Here is a 17,151-nt window from a genome sequence, read left to right on the forward strand (position 1 = left end):
GCTTGTTAAATCTATAACACTGACCATACAGGAGGAAAGTATATGTCACTCATCACAGTTAGCTGGCTAGCTTTTTGCTAACAAAAGACGAACATGAACAAAAAGTACAGATGTTTTTTCCTGCTTTGTAGCTTGACCGCCATTTTGATCTCTGACTTCCCACTTCCAAGGTTCGTTGAATGCAGCAATAGCAGTATTATAGTGGTATTACTATAGCTGGGCGATAAGTATATAACTCTATCAATATTGTGATATTACAATCATGATACACATTTCTGAGTATTGTAAAACATTGCATCAGTGAGTACATATCAGTGCTCTTATAACGCCATTATTACTCACTATAACAAGTAACTTGCGGTTAAAAGCTGTTTTTGTACCAATTGTACTGTCAAATTCTCAAATCTGACTAATCAGGTGTTGATTTCATTTTCTGAAACACGAGCTCTGACCTGAGTGCGACTGCAAGTTTATATTAATTCGAATACATTATCGTTTCTATAGTAACAGGTCGTTCACAGGGACTTCTATGGCAGACGTTTCACATCATCTAAGACTAATAATAAACAGATTTTTAAAAAATGTGTTAAGAAAAACATCTAATTGTTGATATGGTGACGTTTTGTGTAAGGAGACTTTTCTTTAATGTTTAGAGAAGCAATCTCCAGCGTTACTGTTTTGTAACAGTCACAGGTAAAGCTGTAACTTTTAACTTTCCGACATGGGAAAGTCTTCAGGACAGACAATGTTGTGGTTTCTCCGTATTAAGCTGCAGTTTTTTGTCTTAGTAACATAGATCCTGATGTCACTTAAGTTGTAGCAGTTAGTCACTAACTTGTTTCGTAGATGTTCCACAGCATTAAATGTAACTCTAAATGCACAAAAAGTATGACAAGTTGATTATTTTCCCTTAACAGCACACCCCTAAGTGCTCTAAACCTTTGATTCCTTACATATCAACATGTCGCCATATTAAAACCGAGACAGCCGACAGATCCCGATCTTTCAATGTATAAAAACAGAGAAAATCAAACTAAGATAGAAAACCAAACAGGAAAAACAGAGACCCAGGAGTCAGTGGAATGTGGTAATGTTTAAAAGCATTTTAATGACATCGCACATATTTAACAGAGAGGGGTAAAAGGTCTACAGGTGCAGTTTCATACAGTCGGACTATAATGAGGTTACTATACGCCCTCACCAGCCCTGATGCTGCAAAAGGATTTCATTCCTATTATGCTATTTCTGATTGTGCAGTAGATGATTTTCTTTTTTGTTTCTTCATTACATTACATACAGTGACAGAGAAATGCACACTATGTATCAAATAGCGGTATAATGTAGCCAAAAAAAGAAAATCATATAGCCAACAAGCAAGCGACCATTTTTTTTTGAGTAACTTTACCGTTTTTATTCCAGTAAATGCTCGAGCTCCACTTTCCACTTAACATCGATGCTATAGAGTGTTTATAATACAGCTAGTTTTTCAATACTCTGTACTAGAATTATTTGAAACATATATTATGATGCAACTCAACAGAAGTGAAAAAAAAAAACAAAATAAAGAAAGGAAGGAAAATGTAAAAATAAAAAATAAAAGGAGTACTTTTTTCATATAGCATATAACATTCTTACAGGTCAAAAAAAATATGTGGTTTTAATAAAGGACACACGACAAGCAAATGTTAATCGACCTTCATATTAGCGTGGAGTTCTACGGCTTTACAGCCTGGAATTGTTAAAAGGCAGGTTTGGCCAACATGGCAACTATAGAAGCGAATGGAATTTTAGCGAAGGATCCTTCATATGGAAATGTCAGATTCAGGTTCAGACTGGAATCGCACAGTGGAATCGATTTCGTCAAGCGTCACCGTCTTGCTCCCCGACAGGAAAGAACAGAAAGAACGCGCGCATCCCTCTGAGACAGCCTCACAAAATTGAGGAAAGCGTTTTTTTTTTTTTTAAATAACCAACCCATCTGAACGTCACGGTTACGTAAAAGAGTGATATTCATAATCAATAATTAAAATCATAGCTTTAAAATTGAAAGACAATAGAAACAGAACGAAGTAAAAAGACACATCTGATCCTCGGAATTTCCAAACCTGACCCATGACACACCCAAGCTAAAAATCTTTCCTTTTTTTTTTGAGAATTTTTTTTTAATCATAATTTTTTTTTCTATGTAACTTTGGAACCCGATCAGAGGGACTTCAGGCACAGAGTGTGGCGTATTCGCTCTTCGGCTTGCATGCTGGAATATCACATGAGGTGAACAGATAGGAATGAGAGAGAGAGAGAGAGAGAGAGAGAGAGAAACAGAGACAGAGAGAGAGAGAAGGTAAGAGAGAAAGTAAAGAAGAGATAAAAAGACAAATTTGATGAAAGCAAGGAACGGGATGTCTCTGCTGCTAGGGGAACTGGCCTCTACTGCTTCTTCTTGCTGAAGAGACTGAAACGCTTCTCTTTGTCTTTCTCCTTGTCCTTCTCCCGCTTGCCCGGGCTCGACTCAGTCGTCAAGGTGACAGTTGCCGGTAGTGTGTGGGCGCGGCTGGAGGCAGGAGTGCTCTGGTTGCTAGGCGTAACGTCAGACTTGTCTGAAGGGGAGGAGCCACTGACTGCATTCTGAATAGCCTGCATCCATGTGTTCATCTCCTCCTGAAAAAAGGTCACACAGGGGACAAGGGTGAGAGATCACACACACACACACACACACACACAGAGTATGTGCTGATCACTTAGAAGATGTCCAAAAATCACAGTTTCCTAAAACTTTTTTTTTTCCACTCCTGGTTTATTGTATGAGCTACCGTCTTGAAAGAATATTAAATGTGCTACATGGAACCTTTTCTGAGAAGCGTGCTATTTACGTGATTTTTTTTGTATCTCAAAAGCATTTTCTCAGTAGAAAAAAGCAGTTCCCCAAGATAGTTGATTACTGTAAAAACTCATTTAGTGTGAAAATGAGTACACTATAAATAAAACTGCAAAAGACATACAAAAGTTGGAAACATGGCTCGGATGTAAAGTAACCAAAAACCACAATGAGACTTTGCGATGAAACAAAGAACCAGGCTGTACAAAGACAAAGTAATCAAGGACCAAAACACAATACAGGTGCCCACAATCAGGTAACACACCACTGACAGGCCAGGGACAGAGACAAAGCACATGACCATGTAAAAAAAAAGCACATGAACCCAGAAAAAATGACATGAAAGCAGTGCTTGTTGTGTTCAGAACCATGACATGCACTCAGAGGGGGAATTCGTTAGAGGTGTTTAGATTGCTATAAAATCTTTTTCTAAAAAATAAACCCTCTTTTGAAGGATTTTACATAAAACATTTAAGGTTTCCCAAGGGAAGTAAACTGTTTTCAGATTTAACTGTATAATACACACTACAAACAACAGAAACTTTTAATTTACAGTTTAACTGCTGACCCCAAACCTAATATTTCTATTTATTTGAAAAATATATGTACTGGGATGTGGGGAAAAACAAATATACATTTTTACGCATATTTGGATTAAATTACAGTGAGCTGATATTTCCTAAACTGAATAATATCTGTGCTACCTTCAATGAGACTTGGCTTGGCCAATCAGTTGTGTGATATTGTTTATTTGTAATAATTTTAATGTCACATTACATACTTCAATCTAGGCTACATTGTGTCTTTGTTATTTTCCATTAAAATTCTTTGGAATTTTTGTAAAATCACCTACAACATGCTATGGAGAAGCCTCAGAATGAAAACTAACACTGCTTTCACAATAGCTGTTTTTTTCTTACAGAAAAAGTGCTGGTTGTTGCACTGTTGCTAATTTACTGACTAGATGTAGCGACTTCTACAGATCACTTTTGCATTTTTTTTTTCAAAAAACACAAATCTAGCACCTTTTTAAGCATTCATTAGCTACTTTCTCCTGAAAAGCTTCATCAGCACTGGGTTGTAGTGCATTTTGTGCCAATATGCAGAAAACAAACAAACAAACAAACAAACAAGCAAACAAACAAGAAAAACCCAGCTGCATGAGGCACACACTGTTACCATAACAACGTAATTACCAGTTCTAGCTAATATCAGCTATCTATAGTAATGTCGGCTTGCTCTGTATATTAGGTTTTTTATTATTATCCGTAATGCAGATGAAATGAAAAGTTTCCAGAATTTTCCAAGCGCAACACTGCAGACCCTAGAGATTCTGGCATGATGTGGGTTTTAATTTCTTTTTTCACTGTCTGCCACAAGGTGGCACTGCTGAGCGATTTCGACACATTTAACCTTTCATGTGAGAATTCAAAACGGTGCCTTACATCATCTTTGGCTTGGAAGAGATACTCGTTTCCGTTTGTCACTCTGTAAAGAAGACAAAAAAAGAGAAATCCAGTCACGACAAAATGTAATTTTTTTTTTATTGTCAGCTTTCATCGCTTCAGATTAGCGCAGGTTCAACTCACCTCAGTTTGAAGACGTGCTTCTTCTTCTTGTAGTCGACGGCCACCTCGCAGACGGCGTCCTTCAGGCTGACGGGGATCTCGTTGTGGTATGGGATGCCCTGCCCGGCGTTCTTGTTGTCTTTGTAGAAGCCCATCTCTTGGTTGTTGATAACGCAGTACACGTTATGCCAGGACCTGGGAGAGATTTTTCAAAAGGCATTTTTCAGTCAGCAAAACATTGGCCTCATTTCTTGGTGAGTGAACTGTTATACAACAGTTTCCTGATTCCGGATTCCTTATTATACTACAGCGCCATCGAATTCTCGATTCTGATTGGTCAGAAGGTTTTCTAGCAATATTTCTAATACAGTATGTTCTCCTTTCTATAGTAGCAACTTGCAGAGACACTTGTATAGCAGACACTTCACATAAACAGATTAAAATACGTATGTAACCGTACGGTGTGTAAAATACGTGTGTAACTGTACGGTGTGTAAAATGCGTGTGTATTTGTTGATACAGTGAAGATTTCTACAAGGAGACATTTATTTAACATGTACTGAAGGAGTCTCCAGTGTCAGCGATTTGTAACAGCCAGAATTAAAGCTGTTTTCTTAAATTAAAAATTAAGACATCTTCAGGACAGAGAAGTTTTTCTGGTAACATGACTTAAGAGAGACTACTGAGGGAACGACAATTCCCCTTACAGTTGCTATAATGTAACAATATCAGCAAGTAACTTATTTCATGGATGTTCCACAACATTAAATGTAACTAAAAATAACATTAAATATAACTAAAAATGGATAAAAAGTGTCATTCTTTAATTAATGAACAAAATACTGTAGCAAAAGAGCAATAAAATACTTCATTCTGTTATTAGATACATCAATAATCAACGTTGGGGTGGTAATGCTAACTCCGCTTCATCACAACACACCATCATTGATTATTTTCCAGTATAACAATATGCGCCCAAGTGATTTTTTTCTTCTTTACAAAAGACATGATGCAATATCCAGGAGCTGTACCTACACATCATTACAATGAGTTTCATTCCTAGTTACTGAATAGTTAATACTACAGGTTTAAGTGTTTAAATTTAGATCAGTGAAGTAGGTGGTGTTACCTGTTGGATGCCTTCTTGTTGTGGCCCTCAAACTCATGCTTGCGGTGAAGGAAGCCCTCCAGCTGGGCGGAGGGAGACTCCTGACTTTTGGCCGGCAGGGTGGACGATTGGCTGCCCTTAGCGCGTCTGCCTGAGCTCGGGGACGGGACGGGACTCGGCTCCTTAGAGCTCCTCTCAGGCACGCCGTTCACGATTTCTCCGTCCACTCCGTCCTGAGATAAGACAGAGACACAGAGAAAGAAGCACGGAAAAGTTAATACACTGTCTTTGAAGACATATGATTAAATATGTAACTAGAAAGGGTGTAATGATCAACCGAGACTCACAAAAAACCTTCGCATACGACAATCAGACTTGCAAGTCACGTGGTAACATGGCACGGTAACGCAGGTATTTTCAAAACGTATAAAGTCTCTGTAGGCAAAAAAAGTACAGCCGGAAACTATCCGCATTTTGAAAATACCCACGTTACCGTGCCATGTTCCCACATGACCCGCAAGGCTGATGGTGTCTGCAAAGAAGAGCAGAAGTTTCTTTAGCCCGTTAAGTCTAATTATGTGTCGTGAAAAGCACAAAATTTACGCAAAACACTCGACGGCCATTTTACTGGAACATTCGCTCCCTAAAAAATCCCACGATGCACCACAAAAACCAGGAAGCATTGATGCTCACTATGTTCCCTTACTGGAAATGACGTCATACTTTCAGAAGCCTCTCAGCTCGAAAAAAAAAAACAAAAAAAAACAAAAGACGGACAAAATCTCAGCCAACTTCGTCTACAAATTTAAGTAGCTTGTTATCATTGTTGTAGCTCTCACATGATTACTTACATTAGCGATTTTTGACTTTATTTGTGGTTGGTTTGAGTCTAACGACTTTTAAGTGTTAAAGGATTTTTAAAAAATCCACTAGCTAGCCTACGATCCTGCCTGAAGTAGCATGACAGAAACACGTGTGATTGAGCTAATAAATTTATATGACAAATAATGTCAGAAAGATATGGGTCCTGCCTGTTGATAAATGCCAGTGGTGACGTTTTATAACACGAGTACGTAGTAATGTCGCCGGAAATTGAGTTATCACTGTCGCAATGTGTTGTAAGCCAGGGTCCTTACCAGTGCCCGAACTTGTGTACATGATATACCGATTCACGAGCTAGGGAGCTGATTGATACGCATCACACCCATACACATTGATCTTATTCAAATAGTGTAGACAGGCTTGGTTAAAATATGTTGGTGCAGAATTTAACATATTATGCAAAATATGCTTGTGCCAGAATGCTGATATCCAGCATACAGAAGATGCTGCAGATAAGATGCACGTGAACGTTATCTTTCTGTGAGACTGGATTGTAATGATACAATTAGATACAGTATGGGACCTTGGTGCCTCGATATGATACACTTTCAATACAGCAAAAACAAGCACTGCCAGAATATGTGCCTTAGGTTTCCAATTTCAATTGATTGAAACATTCAACATTATAAAGGTACAATAACTGAGCCTTAACAATGACACAGTATTTGTGTGTTTGTGATAAAACCCATAATTATATATGAAAATGCATTACAGTTTATAGCAATGGTTATAATGTATTAATACATTGTTAACAAAGGTACTGTTTATAGCACATTATAAAACCAAAGAAATTCAGCTCCAGTTTATTCAGTATGTCAGAGACACTCTGACCTTCAGAAGTTAAGTTTTGTAGCTCCTGATATAATTCATTTGTTAAAAAAAAAATAAGACTCGTGACGCACGATACAAAGGTGAGCTTGGTTCTGTGGTATTGGTGTTATAATGTGTTATGAACACTGCTTAGACTGCATTGTGTTAATTTAGAATAATAATATTATTATATAAGTTATATTTATGCATTACAAAGAAATAAATATAAATGTAATGCATTTTCACAAATAATTAGAACAATGTCTATAATGCCTTCATTATAACATGATGTGGATGTGTTCATAGTCCATTAGAAATATGACCTTCACAGAAAGAGTTACTATCAACTAATCAACTTTATTTTTCCATCTTGTTTCAAAATGATCTTGATTTGGCGTTTTTTTTTTTATCAAAAAAAAAAAAAAAACTCAGGGTTTGGGAGTGTCTGAAGTCACACAGCTCTGACGTGACTGCTACCTAATGATAAGCAGCTTCTCCATTTCTACAAACCAAAGAGAGCTCAATCCCAGCTTCTTGTTTTCTACTGGCTCACAAAACCAAGGTTCATGAATTGACAGCTCGGTTCTTGAGCAAGAGCTGAACTTAACCCCGCCCCCTGTGAGTGACCACATCCTAAACTTTGAGGAAGAATCTTGTCCAAAATATGCAAAATTTTGTGTGAATTCCTGCAATCAATCACGAGTTAAAGCTGTTTGAGTACTTTAAGGTCCACCCTGCCAAGATTGCTCAGGATATTGCAGGTTGAGGTGGTCTGTATGTATGTATGTATGTGTGTGTGTATGTGTGTGTGTGTGTGTGTGTGTGTTTAGGACGTAAGATAACTCACCCGTGGGGATTCCTGGTCTGACGGCAGTCCGTTCTGAGCGATCTGCTCTCCTTCTCTGTGGAAAGATGAGGAACATTATTGCAGAATTAAAAAACAAACATAACTTCTGAACTTCTCACAAGAAAAAAATTAATTCTTCTGCAGTGAGTTTGTGAGTGTGATTACCTCTGCTGTGGCTCGATCTCCTGCTCCGGCTCTGGCGTCGGAGGTTTTCTTCTTCTTTCCTCTTCTTCTTGCCTTCTTCTCACTTCCAGTAACTCCAGCTGAGAGAGGAGGATGGACAGGTCAACAATTTGACACACCCACACCCACACACACACACCCTCCTGTTCCAATCCAGAAACCCCGCTCACTTCCCCTACTCCCTTGTACTAAGAGGAAATTCACTTCCACTTATTAAAAAAAGCATTTCCTGCTGAAATTCTAGCTGATGATTTAATGTTTAACATATATATATTTAAAAGGAACAGTCTAGACCGAGAAAAGTCTGTAAATCTGCTGGTAAATCTCGTAAATCTGATTATTATAAAAGAGGAAGTACTGGCTATAAGGAAGCACATACACTGTATTCATTTCCCTCACATGTCACTTCTGCTTTCGAGAAAACATTCCTCACAAGAGCATTCACTTACTATAACAGCGGCTCTGACAGTATTTCCGACTGCAAGGCAAATCACAGGTGTGTATTCTAATACGTTATCGTTTCTATAGTAACGGCTCCCTCATAGGGACTTGTACGCCAGATGCTTCATATAAACTAAGCTTAGTAATAAATGGATTAAAAAACATACTGTTACTTAACAAAGTTTATCGAACATTTATGGAAGGAGTCTCCAGTGTCAGCACTTTGTAACAGAGGTAAAGCTGTCATTTTCCCAACATCTTTAGGACTTCTTCAGATTTCCAGTTTCTCAGTAACATGACAACCTGTGTTTTTTGTATTAACTTCATTTACAGGGGCAGACTTAGCACTAGGCAAAGACAGGCAACCGCCTTGGGACCCCAGAAGCCAAGGGACCCTGAAAAATGCTAATTACATATATATTTGTAATAATTACGTATGCTGAAATTTAAATATCGATGTTGAAACATTGACATGAGGGCCCCATTCCTATATTTTGCCCAGGGCCCCCACATCACTAAATCCGCCCCTGTTCATTTATAGCTGTTATAAGTGGTAACAGGAACTAGCATGGATTATGTACAGTACACAACGTTATCAGTAACTATAAACTGATCAAAAGTATAATGTGTCGTTCTTTAATAAATAAAAATGGGAATCTTTGGTGAACTGCAGTGGTATAAGCGGAATAAAACACTTCAGGAGATGCTGTTATAGAAAAATAATCAACTTCAGACATCACACAACACCATTTTCGAGTATTGTTGTATAATAGCACATTACTAAATAAATAATAATAATAATAGTAAAGACGAAAATATAGATTGTAATTTTGAAAAAGAACATAAAAACTGTAATTAAAAAAATAAAATTGATGATTAATAATAATAATAATAATAAATAAGATATAAAGTGCTGAGCATTTAAAAAGTACAAATAAAATAGCATAATGCAAAAAGTACAACGAAAAAGTACAACTCCTTTCAACTATGCTCAAATGCCAGCATGTACAAGTACTTAAAAACTATTAATAATTAATAATGAAATGATTATTAATAATAAATATATGATTTTCAATAAAAAAAGAGAAAAAAGAAATCTAAATAGAGCAAATGGTAGCAATATATATAATGTATTAAATGTATAAGATGTACAGATGATACACCATCTCTCACACATATTTTCGTCTGTAGTTGCCTCAGATAAAAATGCCTGCTAAAATGATTAAAAGTAATGAGGTGTGTATCTCACCGTAGTCAGCCTCTCCAGAGCAGAGAAGCGTTCCTCCCAGGTAGCGGCTGACTTCTCGAATGCCTCGTGCCTCTTGATCAACTTCTCCACCTCGTCCACACTCTGACCCACCTCCTTACTGGACAGGTACGGCTCCTGACCCAGCAACCACGCCTCGGCTACCCCAGCGTCCCGCGAAAACTGGTGCACTTCCAAAACTACACGCGCACACACACACAGAGTAAAGGGAAGTGAGTGCCAGGATGATTAAAAGTGAGCACACCCACACCCACGAGCAACTTCTGTGTTTCATATCAGATCTGACTGAGGAACAGGACACTGAGCAAATAAAAATAAAAGTAAGAGTATATGAAACGGGATTTGTTTTTTTTTTTTTTGTTCATCATGATTTCTGACAAAAACAGCAAGTATGGATGGCTCTGACTATAGATTTATCAGTCAGAATGTAACAGGTCAATAGGGACACGCCCACTTTTTCAGCAACCATGGTTCTGGAAGTGAATTTCCCTTTCATTTTTGTGCAGAAAATTCTTCAATAAAAAGTTTAAAGCATCAACGCAAACCATTATTATGAGCCCATGACAATTATTTCAAAGCAAAATAAATAAATAAATAAATAAAGATTAACAACAGGGAAAAAAAATACAATAGTGTGTACTGATTGTCTTTTACAAGGGGAAAGAACTTCTCTTCCCACAATGCATTACAAATGATAGTCTTATTTTTAGATTATTATTACTATGTCAGAGTTATTATGCTACACAAAGCAATCTTTTTTAATCCCACAGTGCAAGATGGCCTGACTTCAATTCACATGTCACATATTTCCATGGTAACTGCGACTGGTGGGTTTTCCTTTGGGATTCTGGGTAATGTAGTACTGAAATGAAACTTCTGAATTAAGTGCTATTAAAAAAAAAAGAAGTTAAAATCAGACTTGTGGGTTCTATGAGAGCGTATACTACAGCTTAATAATGTCATAGCTCATGGTTAGCCTAATTATTATTATTATTATTTTTTTAAAGCACTAAAATCAAATACTCTATGGTAAAAATTAATGGCATATTTATTTCCTGAACCTACTGTCGATCTTGATTATATAATAAAATATGGGCATGTCTTTGCTGATTGGATATTATTATTTTGCCCCGGCCAGAATTGTCATAGTGGTAAGAAAAATTAGAGGCCATTTCGAGATGGGAAAAAGTAACTGCAATTTAGTGGAGGATTACAGACAAAAAAAAAAATTTGAGATTAATACAGATTTTCTTTAAAGACAATGAAGCTTTATATATACATATATATATATATATATGTATATATATATATATATATATATATATATATATATATATATATATATATATGCAAACTATTTTAGGTTCAATCAGTCGAATTTTCCAGATGAGAATGTTTTCAAGTAATGTTTCTAAGAGCTCTTACAAAATTGCTCAGAAGGTTGTGTAAGGAACATTCTAATAACGTTAGTAAATTCTTAGAATCTGCTGAACATTCTCTGTTAGCTAGATTAAAAATATCTAATGCTTAACACAAGTTAACACAAGCTTAACACAACACTTGTGTACTATTAGACCATTTCTATTCTTATTATAGTGCATGTGATGTTGGAGGAAACGACTACGTGAGCAAAAACGGTGGACTTACTCAGTCTTAGCCACTCCCATCTGTCCTCCCATTTGTCAATCATTTCTTTCCTCTTGTCCGTCAACTGTAGCAACTTTTCTTTAATCTGTGCACAAAATGCAAGTAAAATGATCATTTATTTGCAGCTGCAATTGTAGGATGTTCTCAGAACGCTGCTATTCAGTGCTGCATAACTGAAACACCACAGTGGACTATAAACTGCTCCATCTTATTTCTTTATTTAGAGTGTGCAGACTTGTCCCTCACCTCCTCTGATGCGTAGTGTTTGCGTGCCAGCAGAGACTTGCCCAGCTCGATGCAGGCGGTGAAGCTGTCGTTACGTGCGTCGATCTCGGCCTTGATGCCCTGGTGGTTGTTCATGAGCAGCTCCACAGAGGACACGTCCCTGCAGAAACCCAGTGGACAGACACACGGTCAGTCAAAACTTAGCTTTCACCATGAAACCAGACAACACATACTGTATATCTGGTGACATTTCAGGACATACATACAAGCGTTATCAGAATTATACATACAAGTAACAACAATTTTCAACACCTAACCATAACCATAACTCTTTCAGTTTTGATAAAAGAAACACAGAGCTTTTCCTATTTCACATTTCAGTCCTCACACTCACCTGGGTTTCTCCTGGGCCTCGATGAGGCGGATGACGTCCTCCATCCAGAGCATGAGGTCACGCACCATGTTGAAGAAGCGGAACTTGTCTCCGGTGTCGAGCAGACGCGCCCTCCGCCCTTCACACGCTTCCAGAAGGTTCCGCCATGCGTCCAGGACTTCACTCTCCCTCCGCTGGATATCGTCAGCCTTATCGCCGGCATACGCCGACTGCAAACGTGTCGCGTCTTCCTGCAACTGCCTGACCTACACACACACACACAGAGGAGAGGAAGTGTGATATCTGGATCAGATCATGTTCAGGTCATTTTTATCTTAGTGAGGCAATGAAGTAAAAATTTAATATCACTGTTAATATTATACAAAAAGCTGGGATTTTATGTATGTGTCTGTTTACACTGAAGAATACAATGGTGACCTTTTTTCAATTTTAATTTTATAGCAATAAATTCAAGCTTCTTCGTGGTTAAGTAGTGTAGTAATCACAGCAGCAGGTTAATGCTAATTATTTCTATTAAAGCCTACAAACCTGTGTCCCCAGTGCTTGTATGTCGTGTTCAAAGGTGGTGTGCATCCTCTGGAGTGCCTCCACTGTGTTCTGGTCTCGCCCGAGCTCTTCCGGAAGCTTCTTGTGCTTGTCCAGGATGCGGCTCAGGATCTCTTTGACGTCGTGGTAGAACTTATGCAGCTCGTAGGAAGCCGCCAGGATCTGCGTGCGAGTGTCGATCAGCTCCAGAAGATCCGCCCAGGCCTCGTTAAGCCCGTCCTTCCACTCGGCAACGGTTGCAGCGTCAGCATGCCCGGCGTTGATGAGCTCATCGGCCATCCGGTTTACACCGTCCACACGTTCCTGACCAATGTTGCCGGTGTCGCGGGCGAACTCACGGAAACGCTCCTGCAGCATCTGTGTAAGAGAAAAAAAACAGATAATCTAAGACTGAGGCTAATATAATAAATGCATTACAAAAATGTGTTGTTATTTTATAATTTAAAAAATGCATAATCGTTGATACGGTGAAGGTTTTGTTTATTGTAGGAGAGATTTATTTAAGATTTATGGAAGAAGTCTACAGTGTCAGCGCTTTGTAGCAGTCAGTAAGTTTTCCGCCAAGGGAGACTCATCAGAATTATTACATGCTGGATTTTTTTTGTTAACGAAAACTTGATTCAATTGCCCACTTGATCAAGCTGTAAATCTCTGAGTGCAATTATTTTGAGTAAGCATAATAAAAATGAAACATGGCCACCACGGACCAGGCAAACATCCAGACAGACAGATGGAAAGAGGGAAGAAGTTGAAAAAGGTGGAGTGTAAATCATTTTTTTGTGCAGGCTTACAGTGACGTGCTCGTAGTCCTGGCCCAGCTCGTGAGATCCTGCCACCACTTCTCTCTCAGCAATCCACTGCTCCAGATCGTCCACCTCGCGGTTCAGCTGGAAGAGGCGGAACCTCTCGTCCAGTTTTCCTCTCCTCTCCTCTGAAAGGTCCTTCAGTCCTGCGTACAGCTTATCCACCTGCGACTGCCGCATGCCTATTCTCTCACTGCAGAGCAAACAGAACCACACAGGAGTGGGAGAATCAGAGAATCTGTGTCAGATCCAAATTCTGATTTGACTCCTTAGTCATTAGTTAGGGTGCAATACTGGAATACAGGCAATAAAACGAAATAATAGTAATCTTATAAATCTTATTTTCGCTCACTAATCTGATAACACTCCCTCTGTCTGTGAAGCCCATATTAATAAAATCAGTATACGTTTGTAACGATTCCTTGTACATATTTTATAAATGAATACTGTGTCATAAATAAGGATAATTATGTGTCAAAGTTCCAACAATGTGCTATAAATAATTCCTTGATCATTTGTAATCATGTTGTAACACAATCTCAATATTCATTATAATACCTTCTGCTGTACCGCACATACTGCACGTTTAACATAAAAACATTATAATTATTTAAAATGACATCACTAAGTGTTTCAAGTGTAAAGAGAATTTCTTTATAAAATACTTTATTTTTTGTAATATAATATTTTTGTGAATATTTTTCCACCGCCACTCCATCCTCCATGTTTGTTTTTCTTGCTTGCAACCTGAGCTGCGAGCTGATTGGTTGGAACATAAAAACACACTTGACATCACTCTGCGCTTTAATGAAAAGCAAAATAAATACTGTTTAAATTTTGGAAGCCGGTGGCCAGTTCCTGTAGTACTGACATAAAAAATGTGCACACTTCAGAAAAAAATTCTGAATATGGAAATGAGTGCCTTTAAATTCCAAACTTTTGCAGACATTTCCAAACTTGTGCAGGAAACCTGCTTGAAAACTCTAGGTACTTTTTTAAAAAAAATCTTAGTCCCCAACCCAAGTCCAAGAACTGTAAAATGTTTAACCAAGGACATGTGATGCTTTGTGCATCAGATGAAGCATTATAAAATGGCTGATTGCTATAATAAATCAGGATGGGGGGATGAGGGAGGTTGGTGTACCTCTCAGGGTGATTGTCAGCCACTAGACCGCGGCTGGTCTTGGAGAGCTGATGAACGGTCTCGGCGTAGTCCTCCACCGCCTGCTCTAGGATCTGGTGTTTCTTCAGCATGGCCACAGAGCTCTGTTCATCCTGACAGAGAAACAAATCACAAGTGATCAAACTGCAGCTGTTTTAGGATCAAATAACAGTTTTAGGATCATTTCGGATTAAATGATGTTTAGATGGGATTATAATAAATTACTGAAAAACTGACTTGACATTTAACCAAGTGTTCACACCAGCAGATTTTTCCCACAAATTTGCTCTGTATCTTATCATTGTCTGCATTCTTGTCCGGAGTTTACTGGTTGCCATGGTTTCCTTGGTTGTGTGATATGCAGCTAGTTACAGAATTCCTGGAAAACCAACCAATTCAGCCACTAATCACGTCTTTCCATGTAAAATGTAATGCCTTGCCCCTTTTTTGGGAAATCGAATGTGTACAAATTCCATAGCATGCTTCGTGATCCGAAGGTGGATTTAGCATTTTAGTTTATATATATTATATATAAACATATTATTATATGTATATAAAACTTTCTGCAACTCTAATTTTCTATATATGAACCAGCACACTTGTCACTTGCCCCGCTTACTTTACACTTCCAGCAGTTGCTTCACCACCTGTCGCTGTGCCCGCTCATATATATATATGTATATGTATACTGTATATATATATATGTATGTATATGTATGTATGTATATAAATGTGTGTATATATATATATATATATATATATATATATATATATATATATATATGTAAAACAACTGTGCACACCTTAGCTTTCTCCTCTGACATCATGTAAAGCTCCTGCTCGCTCATCCAGGCCTCCGCCTCGGCCGCGTCAAAGTAGTACTGCTGTGCCTGATGGGCCTCCTCTAGCCGCTCGTGCCTCTTCGCTGTTTCCTGGATGAGGAGGTTCCAGAGGTCCTGTAGCTCAGCAAGACGTGCTCTGATGGCCTCCACACTCGGGCTGTCCACAGTCACGATGCTCTGGCTGCGCTCGAAGATGTCATCACAGCGTGGCTGGTGGCCCTGGATCTCCTTCTGCAGGGTCTGAATGAAAAAAGCATGATGTGGTGGAAGTGTGTGTTACACATGAAGAGTGGCAGTGATGTGTGCCAAAGGTCTGAGTGATATTACGATGAAAATTAAACACACTGTTTGATTGTTCAGCAGATTCTAGTGTGTGTGTGTTTGTGTTTCGATACATTACAATGGCTCACCTGGTTCTTCTTGATTAGCATCTGAACAGTTTGTAAGTTGTGGCCATGGTCTGTTGAAGTAGCGAGAGGCATTCTCTCTTCAACCCAGAGCTGTGAAATGAAGGAAATGATGTCATTAATGTTTCACACATTTACTTACTCAAACATCACTCAACCACTCAATCGTTCAACTCACGATTTCGTCCTCGACGTCACGGTTGAACTGGTGGATCTCCCTGGAAGCCGTGAGGAAGTTCTTCCTCTTCTGAAGAGGATCGAGCAGCTCCTGGAACTTCTTCTCCACCACCTCACGCCGCCCATCCACCTCGTCCGTGTCCTTGCCCTCCTGCCGCAGCACGTGAGCCTGAGACTGGAGTTCCTCTACCTCCCTCTTACGCACCTCCACCTGGTTCTCCAGCATCTGTGCAAGATAATGAGCTTGCTTTATAATTCAGAGGCAAAGCAGTGGCTAAATTCTGTAAATCTGGTGAGATGATGGGGATTACTGATACTCTCATGTGTTACATTGCCAGTTAAAAGTTTGTACATCCTGACTGAATATATATTTTTCATGATCTAACTGAACACAGAGAAATATATCTACAATTTTGCTTATATTAAGAAATAAGTTATTCTTAAAGGAAGTACAATGATCCACAAGTGCAGTAAAACAATTTCACCTGATCAGATTGTTGTTGTTCTTCTTCTTTCGGCTGCTCCCATTAAGGGTCGCCATAGCGGATTCTCCATTATTAAAAAAACTGTTTATGATCCGCATATTTGATTTGGCACATGTTTTACGCCGGATGCCCTTCCTGACGCAACCCTCACATTTTATCTGGGCTTGGGACCGGCACTGTGAGTGCACTAGCTCATGCAACCCCAGTGGCTGGGTCTGGCGCCGACGTGGGGCTCAAAGCTATGAGATTAAGAGTCTCATGTTTTACCGCCTAAGCTAGCCGGGTGCCTATACCTCATCAGATTACCGTGAATTAAAAAATATGTCTGGATATATTTTGTATAATCATAGATATTTGATACTAGATACATTTTCCCATTTCTATTTTTCCCTGTTTCTATTTTAGTCTTATTGAATTTCAATACTTTTCCAGGTCTATAAATATGGAAGCACCTTTATATTCCATTTTTAAAAAGAAAAGCA

At 38.6% G+C, this 17,151-nt stretch overlaps 1 protein-coding gene across 2 annotated transcripts in view; it reads right to left on the reverse strand.

Annotated features, from left to right (window-relative positions):
* Window positions 1-1,083: 1,083 nt before the first annotated feature.
* The window catches only part of sptbn1 (spectrin, beta, non-erythrocytic 1), an 83,010-nt gene continuing 66,942 nt past the window's right edge, over window positions 1,084-17,151 (reverse strand). For both annotated transcript variants that reach the window (XM_026930527.3, XM_053238332.1), the window contains 16 exons: window positions 16,186-16,410; window positions 16,011-16,100; window positions 15,562-15,840; window positions 14,741-14,871; window positions 13,585-13,789; window positions 12,776-13,150; window positions 12,248-12,492; window positions 11,875-12,013; window positions 11,629-11,713; window positions 9,964-10,160; window positions 8,256-8,353; window positions 8,091-8,145; window positions 5,573-5,784; window positions 4,465-4,638; window positions 4,321-4,363; window positions 1,084-2,658 (listed from right to left, as the gene is read on the reverse strand). In XM_026930527.3, the coding sequence (XP_026786328.3) occupies window positions 2,428-2,658; window positions 4,321-4,363; window positions 4,465-4,638; window positions 5,573-5,784; window positions 8,091-8,145; window positions 8,256-8,353; window positions 9,964-10,160; window positions 11,629-11,713; window positions 11,875-12,013; window positions 12,248-12,492; window positions 12,776-13,150; window positions 13,585-13,789; window positions 14,741-14,871; window positions 15,562-15,840; window positions 16,011-16,100; window positions 16,186-16,410 (2,784 nt within the window). In that variant the 3' untranslated portion in view covers window positions 1,084-2,427. The remainder of the gene's footprint in view (window positions 2,659-4,320; window positions 4,364-4,464; window positions 4,639-5,572; window positions 5,785-8,090; window positions 8,146-8,255; window positions 8,354-9,963; window positions 10,161-11,628; window positions 11,714-11,874; window positions 12,014-12,247; window positions 12,493-12,775; window positions 13,151-13,584; window positions 13,790-14,740; window positions 14,872-15,561; window positions 15,841-16,010; window positions 16,101-16,185; window positions 16,411-17,151) is intronic.

Source organism: Pangasianodon hypophthalmus, chromosome 11, assembly GCF_027358585.1.
Source record: "Pangasianodon hypophthalmus isolate fPanHyp1 chromosome 11, fPanHyp1.pri, whole genome shotgun sequence".
In the NCBI taxonomy this organism is placed as follows: Eukaryota; Metazoa; Chordata; class Actinopteri; order Siluriformes; family Pangasiidae; genus Pangasianodon; species Pangasianodon hypophthalmus.